Here is a 21132-nt window from a genome sequence, read left to right on the forward strand (position 1 = left end):
TATGCTTATTGAGTTCATGAATGTTTCTTCATTCTGGAGAAGGTATTTTGGACCCTTGAACATTATCCTCCTGTTTGCTCTTTGTACACATTGACACATTTTTCTGTAGATAAAAAACATAAAGAGAGAAATATAATAGATTTGACAATTGCAATCCTTTGAAGAAAAAAAATGTCTTTGTGACTTACATTGTAAGGTTCAGATGTGAAATATAATCATATATTTGGGTAAATTTACAGAAATATACATTTAGATGAATTATTTAAGCTTAAATATTGTTGTTATTGGTGTCCTTCCTCTCTCTGCAGCCCAGCAGCCTCCATCCCACGGTAATGGACCCGTTTGTTGGCTCCAATCCGAGAGAAACTCTGAAGCGAGTTTCAGCTTTGCTGGGCTGCAGCCCGACCTCTGCAGACGTGGCTGCGTACCTGGACAAAGCTGACAGCCTGAAGCATCTCCGGGAGGAGTTCCTGGTGCCCAGAATTGCAGATTTGCCTCATTGTGAGTAAAAAAACAAACATTAAAAGATACGAATGTTCAGTATCTGAGATCAGTTTGGATAACTACGTCTGATGTGTCAGCCGATCTCTCGCTGGTCGATGGCACCAAGGAATGCATCTACCTTGTGGGGAACTCGTTGGGGCTTCAGCCCAAAATGGCCCGGAAGTACCTGGAGGAGGAGCTGGAGAAGTGGGCCAAAACGTATGTCACGCCTCTTTATGTTTCACATTTTACCAACAAAGACGAATGTTTAGTGACCCTGCATGGAACAAACTCTTTCCATAGGGGTGTCTATGGTCACACAGAAGGCTCTCGGCCTTGGGCGTGGGCTGAAGACAACATCGAGGACCTCATGGCTGATGTTGTTGGTGAGAGACTTCATATTAGTTCACAGAGTCTAGGTAGGAGGCGTGTATGTGCTGCTTACGCACCTGCAGCTTATTATACTTGTTCTGTGAAGCAGCTTGTTGAGGTCACTGCACGTTCTGTTCAAAGTTCACATGAAGGCCTTTCAACAAATCTGCAGTTAGGAAACAGTCTTTATTTAACTTCTTTATTTGCATTTTCTTTTATTTTCACATTCATTTTCAGTTATTTCTGCATGTGTTTATGTATTCTTAAAAATATATATTTACTAATTTTTTTGCATAACGATTACTCAATTTCCCCCTGTCCGTCCCGACAGACAGGATTGTAATCAAATGATCATATAATGAGCAATAAAACGTGAACTGTTTCTTACAGGAGCTAAAACGGAGGAGGTGGCGCTGATGAACGGCCTGACAGTTAACTTACATCTTCTCCTGGTAACGTTTCACGAGCTCTAACGGGAGGACAGGTTGACACCGTGCCATGCACGTGTGTCATATCGATTAACGTGCATCCACTGTGCACATTTAATCAAGTTCAAGACTAACTGTCCTTTCACGTCCTTATTCTGCAGCTTTCCTTCTACAAACCCACAGCAGCTCGGCACAGAATCCTTCTAGAGGACAAGGCCTTCCCGTCAGACCACGTGAGTAGACCTGCAGACCTGCAGACCTTCTGCACCGGTCAAGGTCCCACACAACGACACTAAAACACCAGTTTTATTAAAACTCCTTCCACTGCTGCTGGAATGTAGATACAATCCCTTTACTACATTGTTGTACTAGTGCTGCACTTCTGTCTGCAGCGGCTCAAAGTAAAACATTCATTGTTTAAAAGCCGGTGCAAACGTAACATCCATAGATGCAAATATAGAACAGAAAACGAGAGACATGGTTTATTCTGATGCTCATATTATAAGATATCATCTCTCCACTGACAGACGTTTTGGTTTCAAAGAACTGAATGTTTCTCTTAACTTCTCTCAGTATGCTGTAGAGTCTCAGATCCGGCTGCGAGGGTTCGACCCTAAGAAGAGCATGCTGCCGCTGTCCCCCAGACCGGTACAGTCACCGTCATCCAGAGCTTACTGTCACACATTTTGGGGAAACAAAGTGCTTTCACGTTCCTATTTGCATGTGATCACTGAGGAGGTGAAATGATGCTTCTGCTCAGGGAGAAGACACTCTGAGAACTGAGGACATCCTGGAGGTGATCGAGAAGCAGGGCGACTCCATAGCTGTGGTGATGTTCAGCGGGGTCCAGTATTACACCGGCCAGCTGTTCGACATGGCCGCCATCACTGAGGCCGGCCAGAGGAAGGTAACAAACAACAAATCTATCCCCCTTTACTCAAGTACTTTGTCGGGTACTTGTATTTGAGTATTTCTATTTTGTTCTACTTCATACTGCACTACATCTCAGAGGGAAGCTTAGTTACATTTAGTTACTTTGCAGAGTCAGATTATGGATGGAAAATATAAATAAATAAATATGATATAATTATATATTAAGTTACCCTTTACAAGCTGCAACATAAAAGTGATGCACAGGTGGATGCATTACATGCATTAATGATACTTTCATGCTCATAATTAATAAAGAGTATTTCTACACTGCTGTATTGTTACTTTCACTTGTTCATTTACATGTAAACACTGTTTTCTTTTGCTTGCAATGACTTGTTCTAAATGTAATGTTTCGATCCGCTCTGTACAGTCAGAAGCTCCACAGTGAGAACATGACGGTCTCTTTCTGTGTGTCAGGGCTGTTATGTGGGCTTTGATTGCGCCCACGCTGTGGGAAACGCAGAGCTGAAGCTGCACGACTGGGGGGTGGACTTTGCCTGCTGGTGCTCCTACAAGGTCAGCAGACGGGACCTTTGTTACCGGAGGGGGGGGGATTATGAGCACACAAATGAAGGTGCACAGTGCATGTATAAGTGATGACTCTTCTCACAGTATGTAAACTCAGGCGCTGGAGGACTAGCCGGAGCTTTTATCCACAAGAAACACAAAGACATCAAGCCTGCGTGAGTCCTCACACAGCGTTTAAATAACTCAGTCAGCTGATTTCATTGTTAGAACAATACAATAATATTCAGGAACCAACTCAAACAAAACCTTAGACTAAGGAAGGTATATGGAATCATAGAAGTGCAAAAGAACGATAAAATAAATGTGGAAATATGAAGAGAAATGAATAATAGAATGAACTGAATCGGGCAACGAAGGAAATATGTATGAAATTGAAAAAATCAAATACATTTGAGTAAATATACAGAAAAGAATTGAGTAACTTACCTGCAAAAAATAAACAAATATATATTTTAATGAATGAATTAAAATGCTTATAATTAGTTTATTTAACAAATGTATTCTTTTATTTTCCTCTTTTTTATTCATTTATTTTACTGTATATGCTTATGTATCTCTTCTTAAAGAGATACATAAGCATATACATAAGTCAAATGTTAATCTTGTCTTGGACTGATGGAGATACTTTAGCACTGAGAAGCGAGCAGTAGAATGTCTCTAAATATACAAATATGATTATCTATTATTTTCCATCATTCACATCTCCTGCTTCCTGCAGCCTGGTGGGATGGTGGGGCCATGATCTGAAAACTCGGTTCCTGATGGATAACGGTAAAGGAAATAATATTTCTCATGTTTGTATATGACACACAGCTGCACCCTGCGGTGCAACATGATGCTAGTTTGTCTCTCTGAAGCCACTGATGTGAGTTCATTAATTCATACTTGGCACTGTACTCTGAATATTGAAGACACATATTTCCCCACATGTGTCTGTTCTTAAATGCCTCAAACACAAACTGTGACGGTGTTGGTTTTGTGTGATCTCAGAGTTGAAGCTGCAGCTTGGAGTGAACGGCTTCAGACTGTCCAACCAGCCCATCCTGCTGGTCTGCCCCCTGCAGGCCAGTCTGGAGGTACTGCAGTGATCCCCACATTTTTCACTGCACGTCAACGACATGAACGTCAGATGAAATAGAGTCTTCTTGAGACGTGATTTAATATCTTTCCAGGTGTTTAAGATGACCAGTATGAAGGCGCTGCGCAGGAAGTCCCTCCTGTTGACGGGCTACCTGGAGTACCTGATCCAGCACTACTACACCAAGGACCCAACTCAGCCTCACATCCGCATCATCACGCCCTCTGACCCGCAGCAGAGAGGCTGTCAGCTCTCACTCTGCTTCTCCATCCACATCAGAAAGGTCTACCAGGAGCTGGAGAAGAGGGGCGTCGTTGTGAGTATCGAATAGCTTTTACTAGAGGAGTGTTGTGATGGAAGAGCACCATCGGGAAAGAAAAACCCAACATTCCATCAGTCTGAATCTGAGATTAGAAGCAGTGCTGTGTGCCCTCGAGTTTATAAAACCTGTTTTATTCTTCAGCAACTACTAAAACAAAACACATTGATCTTAAGCAACCTCCAAGTAGGTTTTGACAAACACATTTGGTGCATAACGGTCACAATGAACATAGTAAGAGAAAAGAAAGAACACACAACAGGATGGGATGTGCCTTTTTACGTCAATATGCATCAAAGAGATCAGTTTCATCTCACAAAAATACCCTGATCTTCATAATTAGAGCAAAATGTGCAGGATTGAAAACAAAACAAAACTGGAAAAAACAAATATATAAAATAAAATGTTAAAATCCACGTTATTTGAACTGCTGAGAAAGCACGAGGTTCACACAGCTGACAGTACTCTCATGAAAGTGAAGCACAGCAAATCAAAACGTTGTAGATTCGTGTGTTTATGAACTCTGTTGTTTTTTTTGGTGTCGTTCAGTGTGACATGAGGGAGCCCAGCGTGCTCAGAATCGCTCCGGTGCCGCTCTACAACTCCTTCAGCGATGTCCATCGCTTCATAGAAACTCTGGGATCAGCTCTCACTGCCAGCACGATGAACGAGGAGCAGATTCAACCCACTGACACACCTTGTTTCAGGGGAAACGTGTGAAACCTTTAAAACAGTGGATGCGTTTGACTGTAAGCCTCGTTATCTTAGCCAGCACTGTGGAACAACGGTCTGTCCTGTTTATGTGTCTCTGTTAACATGCATCTGTGGGAATTAAACTCCACCAATTAAAACAGTTAAAAAGTATAAAAGTATTGATAATAATTATGTATTTTTACTTTAGGAGGATTGTTAATGCAGAACCTTTACTTGAAGGTGGAGGAATGATGAAAGAGAGGAGCGATCACAATCAGGGAAACACGTTCAACTTAATGACATGAATTTATACAAACTTTCAGTAACAGCTGATCAGTTTGTTAGTTTTAACATTGTTAACATTTTAACCTGTAGTTCAGTTTAGAGTTCATGGAATAAGCGACAACATGGAAATTTGAATTTCACTGAGAATGTATCAATAATAGATGATTTGACAAACCTTCATTTCTTTGACCTGAATACTTTCCTCCTTTAGAAGTTACAGAATGTTCTAAGAACAAACAAGCTTTGCGTGTAAGCTTTCTGGAAGGTACCGACAGGTCATTTGTCACAAACCTGTTTAAAGCGCCTGAAGCTCTCACGTTCTAGGCCACCAGGACAGAATGCTGAAGAACCTGCTCACTAGAACTTTGGTTTTACTCAAATCACACCATGTGAATATTTCACTAAAGCATCATATCCAATAACGGCCTCATAGGGAGCTCAGACCTGTTGGAATGATTTGTGTAACTAACAATAATAACTGATCTTGTGGCAACATTCAAATATCATTATCATATCTCGTGTCAGTCCATGAAGAAAAGAGAGCATGCACACGTGTAGGATGATAATAGATCAAGTCTTAAGTTAAATTAAAAGGAGGGTACCTGTTTGATGGAGTGAGAGAAGACTTCTGGTCAGGCTACGTGATATTTTTATGATTGTTAGTATCATTTGTAATTGTCGCTTTTCTCTAATCCAAAACATTTGCATTTAAGGGAGGAGTAATTACATACGGTAATAGTTCCATAACTGCACATAACTTTACCTGAAATCCCCTCAGGTTAATAAGCAGCCAACAATGAAAGAATCTAGTCAGGGAGGATTTCTGAAGCCCTTGATCGGCATGTGAACGTGGAGGACAGACGTAAGACGCCAAAGAAGACAATCACACATGTACAGAAACTCCGACTCACGTGTTGGAATAGTTTGCAGAACGGAAAATGTTGACGCAGATGGTGACGTGGTGAAATGAAGCCAGATTGTACGATTATGCTTCTCACACATTTCATTTTAACTTAATATCAAACGTTAATTATAGATCCACCTTATCGTAGACATTCAAACCAGCAGTGTTATCAGGGCCCGAGAGACCGACGTCGGGCCGCGAAGGCCCTGTTGAAATTCAAATACACAAAGTACATCGAGCTACCTTTGTGATGAAAAGTTTTCAAGTTCGTGAGTTTTCATGGAAGAACTGTGACGTGGCGTGGCGGCCATTTTGCCTCATTCAGCCTGAACAATAAAGTTGTTATAACTCCAAGGTACATTATTCAATCTGCAAAATATTACATATGTATGATGTTACTTCAAGTATGAGCATATATCAATGCCAACATTTTCAATAACTCATAGCGCCACCTACTGGCAAAAGGAAATGTCACAATTTATACTTTTATTTACTCCAACACAGTTGACCAGGTCAGTCTCAAATGTAGTAAGGAAAGCCTTACGACAATGAAGATGCTTCATCATGAATAATGTGAGTTTTTGTTGAACGCTGTTGTCGTGGCAACGCATCATTTGCCATGAAAAAGAAGCTGATGGTTCAGTAGCTTGAGACGCTCAAAAACTCATGACACTTTGTACATGTGTCATGAGTCATGGGAAGACATATTTTATATGGGATTTGGCCGTTTTGAATTGCCTCCATAGCGCCCGCTACAAATGTTTCATCATTTCCAGCATCAGGTGGTCCACGCGGGATAAAACAAAAACATCACACTCGCCGACGTGTTGTCCGACGGTCGCGGACGTTCTCGCGGAGTCCCGCCGGCACCCCCGACGTGCGGGAGGATGCGAGGGCCCGCTGTGATTTGTACTTGTGCTTATAGTGAGCACCTTTCAGTTTGAAAAGACACAAGCCAACTCTGATGTTAAATCAAAGTCTGCTCATTAATTCATCAGTGTTTTCTCACCATCACATTGACAAAGAGGATAACTAACTTATGAAATCATCATCACCGCTGGTAGAAATCCAAGATGACATCAAACAGCATGAACATTTTTTAGAACAGCGAACACGAAGACGAAGAAGAGCTTCTTCTGGGTTCTCATAGCACACTAATAAAACTGAATGCTTTATTTCTGTCATCTTCAGTCACATAATACAACGGAGGCTCTGAATCATTTCCATGCACCACAAGACGAACACAGAAATGTCCAATAACGCCCGCGTCATGTCTGTTCCTCTCAATTCAGGACGAACACATTGGAAGAACTGGGTCTTGGATAAACAGAAGTTTTTTGCCATTTCTTTCTGAATTCTCTTGCGAATTTGGTCCAACTGGTGCAACTAATGTTGCACATTAAAAAACTGGACTTTCTCGATGAAAAGTATTCAGATAAAATCTTAAGTCTGTCCTCCACGTTCACATGTCGATCAAGGGCGTCATACTGAAACACATCTACCATAGAAAAGCATCTCAAAGGAACGTCACTCACTGAATTCCTGTGGGTTATTAATAAGACAAGCAAGTCACGCAACAGACAAAAAGGACATAAAGCCGGTTTGAGGAGTTTTGGAGAATGTAAAACTTACATCAGTCTTAAGGGGCGTGATGAGAAGGACCAGCATCAAAAGAGACGCAGAGAGACAAACAGCAGGCACATCTCCCCGAGAGAAGAAACGTCCCACAGCGGCTCATCACTGACCTCCATCTGCAAAGCTCCATCTCCCTGCTGCTCCACCCGACCTCCAGACGGTAAGACCAGCTGCACGCTCTTCCTCTCTGCCTGAATTCATGTGGCGCTAGTGCACTATCAAAGGGGACTGCAGGTCTTTGAAGCCCCTCTATCAAGATGCATCATGGTACCTCTGTATATAGACAGGAACATGTATGTTGAATGTGCAGTGACTTCAGGGAAAACAAAGAAGAAAACTGCACTGCTCGTTGAAATGATTTGGAAATGTTTGTGTTACATCTTTCAGGTGATTTATTTTACTTTCAAAGTCCACATTATATTCCTGTTATTTAAATTCCTTATTCTGCACCAAATGTTGAGTCTTTTAGCTCCAACACTGTAGAATAACCTCCCCTGTGATTGTAAAAGCTGCCAGTAGAGGATTATTATGACTCTGCTCTCATGCTGTTCCTCTTTATTGTGTTTCTCTTCATTTGATGATTTATTCTTGTTATATTTTATGGTGAAACTCAAGTTCCTTGTGACATCAACCACTTTTCAGTTTCCTCATTGCCTATAAGTTTGACGCACAGATGCAAAATGTGTTGATTGGATGATGAAAGTAAAAATATAATATCCTTTATTTCCAAATGAATAAATGAAAGAAGGTGTTTTTGGTGTCACTACATGAACTGTTTCTCTCACAGCTCTCCACAGTTTACTGCCGCTTCATCATGAAGCCAGGTGCTCTGTTCCTCCTGCTGGCAGGTAAGCAGCCATTGAAGCGTTTTCACTGCTTTAGAACACAACCTTTATTTTGAAGCCTTTTGATGAAATCGATTTGAAAGTAAAACCCTCTTTGGATACTGCGTCACTGTTTGTGTTTGATTTACTTCTGCCGTCAACACAGATTTTTACTTGAATGATTCTTTTAAAACATGAAATCAATACAAATGAATGAAATGCTTTTAAATCAACACAAGTTCAATTGGGACAATTTAGTTTCATAGATTCAGTTGCTTATAAAGGGCTTAACCTTTAACTACTTACATTTATGAATTAAATGATGTAGTAACACACACTGAAGGAATTTAATCTCTAAAACCCAGAATTCACTTGAAGTGTGAGTTATGAAAGAACTGTATTAATTGATGTATGATATTCTCTTCCTTCACATTCACGCTGTAGTTGCTGCCAGCCAGGTTGATCTCTACCTGTCTCAACCAGTAATACCTAATGGTCCTGGTGAAGACACGAACATCAGCACGTGTCCCCTGAACTTTTTTGGACGCTCATTCACCATCCTGACAGTGAGTAAAATGAAGCCGTGTTACTGTTGTTATCTAACAGACAGACAATGAGAGGTGTGACATCACTGTCATCTGTTGTCTTTACCTCAAACATTACACCAGAATGTAGTGTGTGATTATATTCTGGATAGTATTCCGAGTCTGCCAAATAAAATACAAATAGTAAAAGTACAACATTTGCCTGGAGTGGAGTATTACTATAAAGTAACTGAAAATACTAAAATACAAGTACCTCAAAGTTGTAGTTAAGAACAGGACCTCACCTGCATCTCATTCCCTCCTCAGCCTCTCACAGTCCGCTCACATACGAGTGATTCATTCCAGGAGCTGCATGAATAAAATAGTTTTAGTCCGCAGGTCAGCCGAACAGAATATCACGTATGAAGGATGAAGTCTGAAAGAATGAAAGACGGATGAATAAATAGTGGGTGCTTGGGTTTAAATGAAGACGTTCTTGTGTTGTGAAACGCAACACAACTGACTGAGTCACTAAAACAACAGTGTGACTCACTGCAGGACCCCATGAGGCTGTAGTATGATGTCTGGCCATCTGTTGTCTCTGTATACATCATATAATAATAATAATAATAATAATAATAATGTCCTGTCAATGTGTTTATTGGCTTCCCTTATGAGTATTTTCATATTGTAGGGCTCAACAAGTTCGTTGTCTATTCACACTTTTGTTTACTCATTATTTATGACCTTAATTTGTTTGTTTGTTTCACATTACATATTTGTGAGTATTACAGCTGATTTACTTTATTCATTTTATTTTGTTATTGATTGATTTAATATCTTTTCTTGTTTGTTGTTTGTTGCAGTACATGTTTGGATTTATGTTTCTCACCGTCGTGTCTGTAAGTGTTTGAGGGGCAGTCTTTAAATGTGATCACCTGTCCTCATCACACTTCACACCCCGATGAAGACTCGTCCAGTCGAAAGCGTTGACATCCGTGATTTATTAAAAGATTGGATGTTTTTCAGACTGCCAACTAATACCGAGGACGTCTTCAAACGTTAGCTGGACAGTCGTGTCTATTTCCCCTGTGATCAATATAAACACTTCTTTCCAAAAATGATAAAGAAATATCAGCATTGCCAAATTCTTTAGAGCCTCAAAGAGTAAAACTCTCCAGTGTTTAATAATTATAGATTAATATAAACATCCATGATAGAAAACAATAAACGTATTCAGGATTACTATACTGGCCATAATCTCCTGACCTTTAAATATTGTTCTCTCTCCTGATATCACCCACAAATCTTCAAATTACCCGCCAGTTCACTGTGAACCTCGTCTTCTTCTCTCTAATGTAAAACAGCTCATACAGGTTAAGAGAAAGGTCCGAGGATTTGTTGAACGCAAACTGTTTTCACCAAAATGAGAAAAAAATGTTATTTTAGGCTTGAACCGAGTTTGTTCTGGAGAAATTCTAAATACACAACTTACTTACTGCAATATATGTGTTACTAACATGAATGGTGTCTTTGTTTTTCAGGTGTATTTCAATCAAAATTCATCTACATCAGTTTGTTTCAAAAACAACGCAACTGAACCGCCACGAGAATGTGTGACGTTGTTGAATGCAACGGGATTAAACAGTGTGAAGGACAATATATTTTCATTCGAAACGAAACTTAGATCAGCAACTCGTACATCATTCCCAAACTTAAAGAGCTCAGCACCTTGCTCTATCTTTCTAAACTTTGACATGGTGAGTCAACGTCAGCTCTATGTTTTTATATTGATGCTCTTTTGTAAAACATCGAGTGTCGAAGGAAACTTCAAATCAAAGTTTATTTCTGAATTATTTTGGAAGCCATTTCCTAATATTCTCCGTCTCTCGTCTCTTTGTGCTTTCAGATTGTTTGGAATTTCATCCCGTATGGCACACAACTAATTTCATCGTTGGTTGTTTCTCCTACTTACCTAGGTGATACTGTAAGTATATGCGAACCGTGACTTTGTTACTATGGCAACATATGTCCTCAAACCGATCTGCTTCATGGCGAGTGAAGTTGATGCTGACCTTCAGCCAGAAGGGCAGAGAGTCTGTTCCTCTGGTGTTTTAGCTCCAGTTGAGTCTGAAGAATCCTCAAAGACTCTTCTGAACATCTGGAGCTAAAACATTTCATCTGCAGACGGACAAAGAAAACATTTGGTTCTTGGTCCTCATCACAAACAAAGATGGGCGTCAGAAATCACACATCCCTTTGTTCAGTTAGTACAAACCTATAAATGTCATGTTTTATTGAAATACATTGAAGTTTCTGTGTGAATGTGTAAATACTTTGGTTGTGTTTAACTAAAAGGACGAATGAGCAGGGCTGATTAGAAATAATTGCCCCCCCCCCACACACACACACACACACACACACACACACACACACACACACTCAGAATCAACCTGCCAGTCTGGGAGGTGAAGGGCTGACTTCTGGTCATGTGATGCTGAGGTCACCACTGCTCTCACTGTCCCACTGAAATGTCCTAAAGTTGAATAAAAACACAAGAAAAGGAGTAACACGTTCTACACTGGTCACTCTGTAATGCAGTCTTAACCTTGATTTGTGTCCAACCCTTTTCTAGGACATTGAAATAATGGCCGGTGGCTTAACTATGGATTCACGGCCACATGTTGAGAATACGCCAAACATATTTGAATTTGACCTGAGCGGATGCAGATTCTCAGGTAGGCAAATCATGTGGTTCCCAAAAAAAAAGGACTAGGACTCTCTAAACAGAAAATATCTTAAAAGTTATTTCCTTCTGTTAAAGTTGATATCAAACTGATTTCATAAACCTCCTTTCACCTCCCAGATGTCCCTGTAGCAGACGGTACAAGTATCTTCACAGACTGCTCCAAAATAGTCTGTAGTTCGTCTGTAATCATCGGTCCTGTCAATTCATGTGGACCGCTGGAGGTTTGCCTCGGCAACAACACGTAAATATGTTCCCTTTATATCATGTATTTTTTAAGTTTGAATACTGTTTCACTGACTGATTTAAATGAAGTGTACCACGTGGACTGAAAGAGACTTGAAACCTCTGAATACTTTCTGGATGCGATCAAGATCAAAGCTGCAGAGATATCCTGGCTCTCCCCCGAGAAATCCCTGGATACTACATTTCCCACAATGCAACCCAATAAACATTATTACATACACACAGATATTTAATATTTTAGACTTCGTTATTAAAGTTGTTCTCAGTGTTTTCACAGGTGGAGTGGTACTCCCCTTTAATAAACTGATCTTTGTGGAATACTCTTTCAGGATTTATATTCCTCAAATGTACGATATGAACTGGAAACGACATCTTCAAAGGATGAAATGTCTTTGTGTCTTTGGATTCTGCCTTTAGAGATAAAAAGACAGTTAAATGGTCTCTTTCCATCTCATCAGGTGTTATAAACCCACCGTGGTGTGCACTGTGACTGGGTCCACTGTCATCGATTTCCACAGCAGAGTCCACTCTGTCCAGGATCGCTGTGACTACGCTCTGATGCAGCCTCAAGGAAGCTCTGGTTTTGAGCTCGATGCAGGTTTCCGTGAGCGTCGCCGTAAAGACGTGTCATTTTTGGACCACTTGATAATAACGCAGTCAGGTGTAATAATGTATCTGGAACAAGGCGGGAGAGTTCGGGTGAGCTGCCACAATCCATCTAAAAACAGTGTTCATGGGTCCTTTGATCAATCTGATGATCATTACAAGCCAGGAGTTACTTTGTGTTGATGTGTTCAGAGACACTTTCTGTAGATGTGGTGGTAGAAGTATGAAGCAGCATCAAATAGAAATACTCCAGTAAAGCTCTGTAGAATGAATTCAGTATTTGTGTACAGTTGTTACTCCTCCAATGAAAAGGTGGCATACAAAGTAATCAGTGTTTTATCTCAGGATCTATTTGTGATCATATTTACTGATATGGAACCAGGATCAGGACCAGTGTTTCCTTCATGTTTCCTATCTGCTGTGATGTAGGTCGGAGACCAAACACTGAATCTCAACACCACGACTCAGCTGCTTCACGGTGTGGAGCTCTCCAAGGACCAGACTGGAGTTACTGCCAAGATACCTTCCTCCAACATGACAGTCTTTTTTGATGGCAACACCGCCCATGTGTCAGGTACAGAACCCTAGACCCTATCTGGACTGAGTTTCAGAATAAAAGCTGTGCTTATTAGGGTCAAAGTTCATTGATTTGTCTCCAATTGTCTCCTGACATCAAACAGGACCAATGCAAGCTGTAGAGGGTTTGTGTGGAAACCCCACTAATCAGAGCCAGACCACCACCCTGAATGACGAGAAGAACATTGAGGACGGGTACGACTTAGTCTTAACTTAATGCACTGACTGATATTAATACATTTGTTATTCATGTCCTGTCGGTTTCTAATGTAATGTGCTGTTTGTCGCCCCCTAGCTGCGACATTCAGCACAACGACACCGTCGACGGTACGATCAACTGCAACCGGTCCGCTGAACAGTAAGAAGTGACCCATCTAAACACTAAACACTCCCTTCAAACAGCACCGAGTCATCTGCATATACATTTATATGTGCCACGACACTGTCATGTGACCAGGGATGGTTGTGGAAGGTAAACATTCATAACACTCATTCTTCCTCTCTGCATGGTTCGATCAGCTGTGATCTCCTGAGGCAGCCACCCTTCACTGCTTGTCACAACCACACTGACCCAGAGCCCTACGTAGCCGCCTGCAAAGACACTTTGTGCAAATACCCGGCGGTGGACGGTCTCAACTGCCAGTTTATGGAGGCCTACGCCAAGTCCTGCAGCCTGAAAGACGACGTCACACTGGACGACTGGAGGTCAACAGTCAACTGCTGTAAGATCCTCGTTCACTTTCTCTTATTCTGCTGCTGAGTGGATGTTTAAATTGAAGTGAGTCGAGTATAAAGAAGCAGATCAATTAAACACCAGATGAAGTTACCTGCAAATATTGTACTGCTCCAAGACCAGTGGAGTATTTGTGAAGACTACATCACTGACTTTGTTGACATGAACAATGTTATTTTTGTGTCGTTCTTGGTTGACCTGAAAGTAACTCATGTGTCTGTCTGTAGTTGCTGTCCCTCAGGCCTCCTGTCTGGACCAGTACTGCAGCGATCATGAGTTCTGCGGCGAGAAGCTCGGAGAAAGAAGCTGCTTGTGTCGGGCCTTGTTTGCCTCCAAGTACAAACCAACGAACGCTTTAGGTACAGTGCAAGTCTACAGAGTACAGCAAGTAGAGCATTTTTAATTTGTGCATTAATTTCTCTGCATTTTTAATTATTGCAACCAAAATTTGTTGCTTATATCAGACAGTTTAAGTAACGTGCAAGAGGAGGGCAAATAAACCCAAAGACAGAGAACATGTAACTCAAAAAGCACCTGCGGATACATCTGAAACATGCTAATCGTTCCTTATGTGGTGATATTTGACGTGATTGTGCTGTTGGGTGTCCAGGTGAGCCGACAGTCTGCAAGGAGAACTCTGCCACCATTAGTCTGGCTGGATGTCTGCTGCAGGACAAAGGCATTGACTACTCCGTCCTTCACCTCAATGACCCCAACTGCAAAGGCCACATGGACAACCAGACCCACATGGTGACCTTCAGCTTCGACAGCAGCAACACCTGTGGGACCGAGGTTTCGGTGGGTTCCCTCCTCTAGTTTGTTGCTCTCAACAAGAGTAAAAAAACATGCTGTTTTTGCTCATCACTTCCAGCTCACACACACAGCTGAACAAGTTTTCTGTCTGATTGATGTAAGAGGAGAGACAATGCCTTGTGTTTCTGTCTCAATCTAGATGAACAACAGCCAGATCCTCTCCAAGAACACCATCATGATAAGGAACAGCTCAGAGAACGGAGTCATCACCCACCATGACCAAGTATATATCGACTTCTCCTGCCTCTACACCAAGCCAGACATCAAGAGTGTGTTCTTCAGGATCAAAGACAGGTGTGTGGAGGGCGGCTGAGCTTCACCTGCTTGTTGATGTGCAGCTTGTTGTAGTTTGACACAGCTGAACTGTGTGTGTGTGTGTGCTCTGCAGCTCTGTGGTGCTGCGGATTGTATCTGGAGTTTATAACTACACTCTGATGATGAGCGCCTACACCGATGCCGGCCGCATGAACCTCGTTGGGTCGAGCACTGACATCCAGCTGAACCAGAAGGTCTGGGTGGAGCTGAAGACGGAGGGGCTGGACGACAACACGGTCGCAATAGTGACCGACTCCTGCTGGGCAACCAACCAGCCGTCCCCCAATGGCAGTCCGCGATACGACCTCGTCATTGCTGGGTGAGAAAGAACTCTTAGTCGGCGGCTTTTAAGAATCAACTGCTGAACTCAATGAACTCATCGTGTCCGTTTCCCTGTTTCTGAGCAGATGCCCGAACCCAGCTGACCAGACGGTGATGGTGGAGGGAAACGGACTGGGAACCTCCAACTTCTTCTCTTTCAACATGTTTGAGTTCTCTGGGCAAGAACCTGAAATCTACCTGCACTGCAAACTGGAGCTGTGCCCCAAGCAGGACCAATGTGCTCCGGTAAGCAGGAGTGGAGGAAATACTGCTGTACTATATCATTGAAGTGTTGCTCTTTGTAAAGTCTAACATCTAACCGTCCTCTCTGTGTTACAGACCTGCAGCGGTGGCGATAAAAGGAACCGCAGATCTTCCAGGTCTAAAGCTGCAGATGAAAACCCAGCACTCATCTCTATGGCCTGGAGCACTTAGATGAAGACCGCCGCCCTGTTGATCAATGACATGGAATGAACGAATTTAACTTGTTTCTAATTAATGATTTACTCTTTAAGTCTTTTAAATCAGAGGTGATTTGATTATACGGAGGTTTTGGTTATTCTTGGAGCTAAAGATGTAAAGTTGAACCTGAGGGTAGCGCTAGAGGAATGCTCATGTGCTCATTGACATCAAATCTTCCTCTCAGTAGCAGGAATGCGATCAGAAGAGTTCATGGAAATCTATTCGATATTTGAACCTCCATCAGAGACAAAGTATAAACCATGAGTCGTCACAGTTTGTATCTGCTTGTCTTCCTGATTTAAGCTTCGTCACAATAAGGAGCTGAACTCTCACTGCTTGTGAAAGCTTGTTTGACCGTTAATGTGAAACAATGCTGGCGTCTTCATCTGATCCACCTGAGAGGATGGCATATGTTATTTCTGCAGTAATCCAATGATTCGTGATGATTATTATGAGATTTTAAATAGAATATAATCTTTGGTGAAATAATAGAAATGAAGTGTGCAGTGAAGAACAAAAATAAAAAAGGGTTTAGAGGGTTTTATTCATGTACTACTTCCTGGTACTGCGGGTTTTTAAAAAATATACATCATGTGTTCTTTAACTAAATGTTACCTTTAAATGCACACAGCCTAAATGACACTAAAAGAATCTGTGTTTTAGTGGCGTGAAGCTAAAAGAACGTGGTCAGGCTCAGCTGGAGGAAGCTTTGCAGCAAGAAGAAGGTTTCCAGATCCAAATGAAGGAAAATGCTGAAGTGAATGTGAAGATTAAAAAGGTGATTATCAGACTGAAGTTAAGATTGTCAGTTCAAACTGTGGCTGTAATGACACTGAGACATGCTGGTGTACAATCATTATGTTATTATTACTATGAGCATCAAAAAGACAAAAAAACAAATAAAGGGAGTGGGTAAAACAAACCTGAGTTTCATTCATTTATTTCATTCATCTGTTCTTGTCTTTTTAAACCTTAGGCAAATCCTTGCCATCAGAACCTATTTGCTTGCTTTATATTGGTGGGGTTGCAAGTTCGATCTTTATGAGGTGCAGTGACTTTTTAAGTCTATTAACACGTGTGAAGAATACGTTTAGAGAAGAGTTCTGGGCGTACTTGAGTTGGGTTCGAGACCTGCTCGTTGCCAGTGTATGCACAACAAGTAACTTAGAAAAAGAATAGTATAAATAAACATGTCAATAGAATAAATGCCAAGATGAAATAAGTACCTGTGTAAATACTGATTCTACTTTGTCACATGCAATCCTTTTCATTTGTTTTGGGTTCATCTTACACTCCATCATGTTCTTTATTCATTCCATTCATTTGATCATTTATTTATTTTCTGTTTAGTTAAATATATAGATAATATCGTTGGTAAATATAAACATATAGAGGATATTGTTGATATTGGATGATTAGTTTAGAGGCAGAGAAGCTGCCTTGAGTGAAATTTGACAATTTTTTGAAGACAGCCAACACACCAAAGTCACAGTTGCAGCACGCTTCAGCAGGTTGGTTCAGTATTTGATATAACATGAAGAATTTCCTTTATATAGTCGTAAAGTACAATATTTTAAATTATTGCTGACACTTAGCTGAGAGCTGCTGGGAATTCCCCACCCTGATTAAAGCTTTAGAGAGCCAGACAACACACACGCTCAATTACAAAGAGTTTAATCCCAAAAATACTTTTTTCCATTATTGGCACGTAACACATTGTTTGGTCTTGCTGCAACACTATACTTATAATTTACATCGTCTGAAGTAGTGGCTGTCATGCAATGTTGAACGCAGCTCGACTGTGATTATTACTGCAGGAGAAGGATGCCACGTTCACGTCGGAAATAAACACAAAATAAAACTGCCCCCCTTGTGGTTGTTATATTAAATGACCAAATCAACCCCAAAACACAATCAACTTGCAACAAGATTTCACCCCGTTTGTTCTTCTGTTTTGACGTGAACGCGGTCCATGTGAGACATTCAACCGTCCTGTCAGTCAAGACGAAATGCAACTAGTCTGCAAGCTGTCAATCATGTGGGTGGAACATCCTGTTAATATTATCAAGGTTGGGAACTGATTTAATTGGATTAAATAATAATAAAACTCCCCCACACAGCACGTTTTGGTTCATCATTCAACTGGAGGAAATATTTAGGATTCAATACCTTCAATGAGAGGAGAAGTCATGTTTGGAGCAGCACAACAGGTTCCAGCCCGTTGGTTTGTTTCACTACATCGTTGAAACAGGAAGACGCTTTTTGCCAGCAGGACGCACTCATAACACGTTCTCAACAACTCAGATAAACAGATGACCGCAAAACTATTCATGTTGGGATTTAACAGAAAAAGACAATCTGATTTTGTCCCAAGTCATGTGCAATGCACAATGATAGTTTGCACCATTTGACGTTCACTTGTTTGGCAGCCAATGATGTAAGTAACTATAACATGGATGGCACTGTGATCTACACATTTGTTGCTCCATCATGACGGTCAAATGGATATTTGGTGCACAAATAAAATAAACATCTACATTTCAATATAAAAGAGGAAACTAGCAGCAAATCTAGCATATTTTTTTCTAGCCACTGGAAAAATTGTTCATGCTCTCTACAAGTATTTGGCAGCAAATTCCTGCAGCCGGACATTTGTACACTCTGATTGGCTGTAGCAAATGCAGGTTTATGCAGCAATGAACTAACACATGGTGTCCACTGGCAACTTATTCAGCAACTAGTTGTTAGTTTTCATGGAAGAAACGTGGTGACGCTGCACCAAGGATAAAACCAAGAGAGCCACATGTTCATAGATCCAAGGTGAGCAGTCAAAATCAGATCTACTGACTTCTGTAAGACACAAAACGAGCCGAGCTCAAGACCTCCACTATGGCTTCTGGAGGAGATCTAATCAAAGGAGGTTTCTCTGGGAGAGAAAGTGCAAAATAAGCATGGAGTCTATTATTCCATAATCTTAATCATAGAGAATGTTGATGCCACACATTGTTGCATCAAATGCAGCATTTTATAAGGATGCACAATATGCATCGGGCCCATGAGTTATATTATTTCAATAATGAAATTATAGACAATAAATTGCTTTCATTAACTTACCAAGCGCAGCATCTGCACACTCTTAAAAGTTGGCTTGTGATCCGCCAACAAACATAGAAGAAGAAGAAGAAGCTAAACATGGCGTCGCAGGTTTGGACTTTTTTCACAGTTTTCAGAGGAAGACAACATGATTGCAATACAATTTTTTTTCTTATGTACTTTACAAGAAAAAAAATGTATAATTGAAAGAGTCAGAAGTTGTTTTTGTCATGATAACAATAGTAAATTAGTTTTGGTTTGGTCAGAGCTATTTGGAATATTAAAACATCCATCTTTGCTCATTATCCTTTCTTACACTCAGGTGTGCATGAACCTATTTTCAAAAGACGAAAACCTGAAATTATCAGTATTCTTATCGGTAGAAGCAGCCAATTATCAGTATCGGCTGAAAAAAATCCATATCGGTGCATCCCTACACTTTGTGTTAGCGTATTAACTTGTGTTAAAACGTAGAAGTTAACTGAAGTTAAACTGAGAAAGTAAAAACAAAGTCATGGTTGTAATCTCGGCCTCGTCTCAACTCAATCTCTTGCAGGTTTACACGTTGGCCTCGGAGCGTCAGGGACGGTTGTAAGTAACTAAACAATGGAGGAGAGCTTTGTCTTCTCGGGGGATCATCTTTGGTGTAACACCATCTCACAGAATCAGTGCAGCACTAACAGTCTCGCATGTGTGTGCTCAGCACAACATGGCAGCAGCAGTATGAAACAGTCCTATTAATAATCATACTCACAGAGACACAACCTGCCTGTTGGGAGGGTTACAACTGCTGAACAAGGCAAAGCATCACTATATTTTCCCAGATGTTTGAGATTATTATGATTGTTATTTATACTATATGATTATCTAGTTCTCTGTCTTCATGTCCCTTCATAACATCCAGCTAGCATCACTATAAATCTGTCATACATGGAGACATGGTGATCAATAATGCTATTTATGCCTTTAACTGCTATATAATTCAGGAATATCTGCATCACTGCCTCTTCTTCTTCTGCTTCAGTGACTTCCTCCTCTTCACTATCATCTCATACAGCTTGTCCATGCCGTCATCCAGCCCCTCTCCTATGATGGCGCAGGCCGGCTGGACGTGGTACGAGGTGGAGGGGCTCAGCTCGGACAGAGCCAGCTGCCGCTCTATCTCCCCGACATCCAGCGCGCGGGGCAGGTCCTGCTTGTTGGCGATGACCAGCAGAGGGGTCCCCTGGTTCTCCGAGAAGCGGGTGATCTTGTGCAGTTCGGTGCGGGCCTCCTCCAGCCTCTCCGCGTCCACGGAGTCCACCACGTACACGATGCCGTCCGTGCAGCGGCTGTAGGGCTTCCACAGGGGCCGCAGCTTCTCCTGGCCCCCGACGTCCCAGAAGTGGCAGCTGATGCCCCTGGAGGCCCCCGCTCCGCCCAGCCGGATCCTCTCCGTGTTGAAGCCGATGGTGGGCACCGTGTTTACGAACTCGTTGAATTTCAGCCGGTACAGCACGGTGGTTTTGCCCGCAGAGTCCAAGCCCAGCATGACTATGTGCAAGGACTGGAAGGCACCCAAATTGGTCAAACTGTTCCCCATGTTGCAGCCTAAGGAGGAGCGGTACGCACTCCCACAGGCAGGATGCTTAAATGTCCCAGGAGCGATCCATGGCGCGTAATTCAACTGAGAGTCAAGAGACGCCTGATCCGCGCCGCTCCTACTCAGCAAGTGTGGAGGGCGCAGCCCCGCATTGCGCGGCGGCACTCCGGCAGCCAGACAAGCCGCAGCATCCCTGGACTTACTCCAACAGCAGCAGTCGTCCGCAAACAGTCAAATCATCACACAGCGGCGCATTCCTCGCGCGCGCCGCTTTTTCCAAATGCGCAAATTACGCGTGGCCAAATGTCATATCATGTCTCTCCATCGCCCCCACCAAGTGCGTAGCAGCTGTCTGCATGTAGTAACACACGAGTGATGGTGTGTGTGACGCGTGGATCAACCTCTAAATGATGCCATGAGACGACGCGTCAAGTTCAGGCAGAGGAATACAAAATAAGACTTCCGTTTAAGCCTAAAAAAAATAAAAGCCTCTCCTGTTCTGATCAGACTTCTATCCAGTAAAACCGCGTGATGCATCCCGGTGAGGCCGAGGATGGTTTTATTTTGAAGAGTTTTCATTCGTGTTTTGTTTTTGTGTGTTTCCTCTGCGCACTGGGCTGCACGAGCTGCTGA

General features: G+C 41.9%; 2 protein-coding genes and 1 pseudogene across 2 annotated transcripts; 2 read left to right on the forward strand and 1 right to left on the reverse strand.

The window, feature by feature from the left end:
• The first annotated feature begins 329 nt into the window (after positions 1-329).
• Positions 330-4861, forward strand: kynu (kynureninase). Its single transcript, XM_076095142.1, has 13 exons — positions 330-501; positions 582-702; positions 787-869; positions 1246-1307; positions 1445-1516; positions 1857-1931; positions 2044-2190; positions 2634-2732; positions 2829-2899; positions 3463-3515; positions 3735-3820; positions 3917-4138; positions 4691-4861. Exons 1-13 carry the CDS (start codon positions 333-335, stop codon positions 4859-4861), a joined length of 1431 nt encoding a protein of 476 aa, XP_075951257.1. The 5' UTR covers positions 330-332.
• Positions 4862-11730: 6869 nt separating this feature from the next.
• LOC142953073 (pancreatic secretory granule membrane major glycoprotein GP2-like) lies at positions 11731-15797 on the forward strand (annotated as a pseudogene).
• A 4117-nt stretch (positions 15798-19914) lies between these two features.
• arl4ca (ADP-ribosylation factor-like 4Ca) lies at positions 19915-20499 on the reverse strand. The gene has a single exon (XM_076094916.1). The coding sequence runs from the start codon at positions 20497-20499 to the stop codon at positions 19915-19917; it is 585 nt and encodes a 194-aa protein (XP_075951031.1).
• Between the last annotated feature and the right edge of the window lie 633 nt (positions 20500-21132).

Source organism: Anarhichas minor, unplaced genomic scaffold (assembly GCF_050575085.1).
Source record: "Anarhichas minor isolate MPS153535 unplaced genomic scaffold, ASM5057508v1 ptg000018l, whole genome shotgun sequence".
Lineage (NCBI taxonomy): Eukaryota > Metazoa > Chordata > Actinopteri > Perciformes > Anarhichadidae > Anarhichas > Anarhichas minor.

What these genes read in the sequence shown, in the direction of transcription:
- kynu (XM_076095142.1), top strand. Translation starts at nt 333, where the DNA reads ATGGACCCGTTTGTTGGCTCCAATCCGAGAGAAACTCTGAAGCGAGTT. An exon ending in CCTCATGGCTGATGTTGTTG is followed by an intron (nt 870 to 1,245) that starts GTGAGAGACTTC and finishes TGTTTCTTACAG; the next exon opens with GAGCTAAAACGGAGGAGGTG. An exon ending in TCGGTTCCTGATGGATAACG is followed by an intron (nt 3,516 to 3,734) that starts GTAAAGGAAATA and finishes GTGTGATCTCAG; the next exon opens with AGTTGAAGCTGCAGCTTGGA.
- arl4ca (XM_076094916.1), bottom strand. Translation starts at nt 20,499, where the DNA reads ATGGGGAACAGTTTGACCAATTTGGGTGCCTTCCAGTCCTTGCACATA.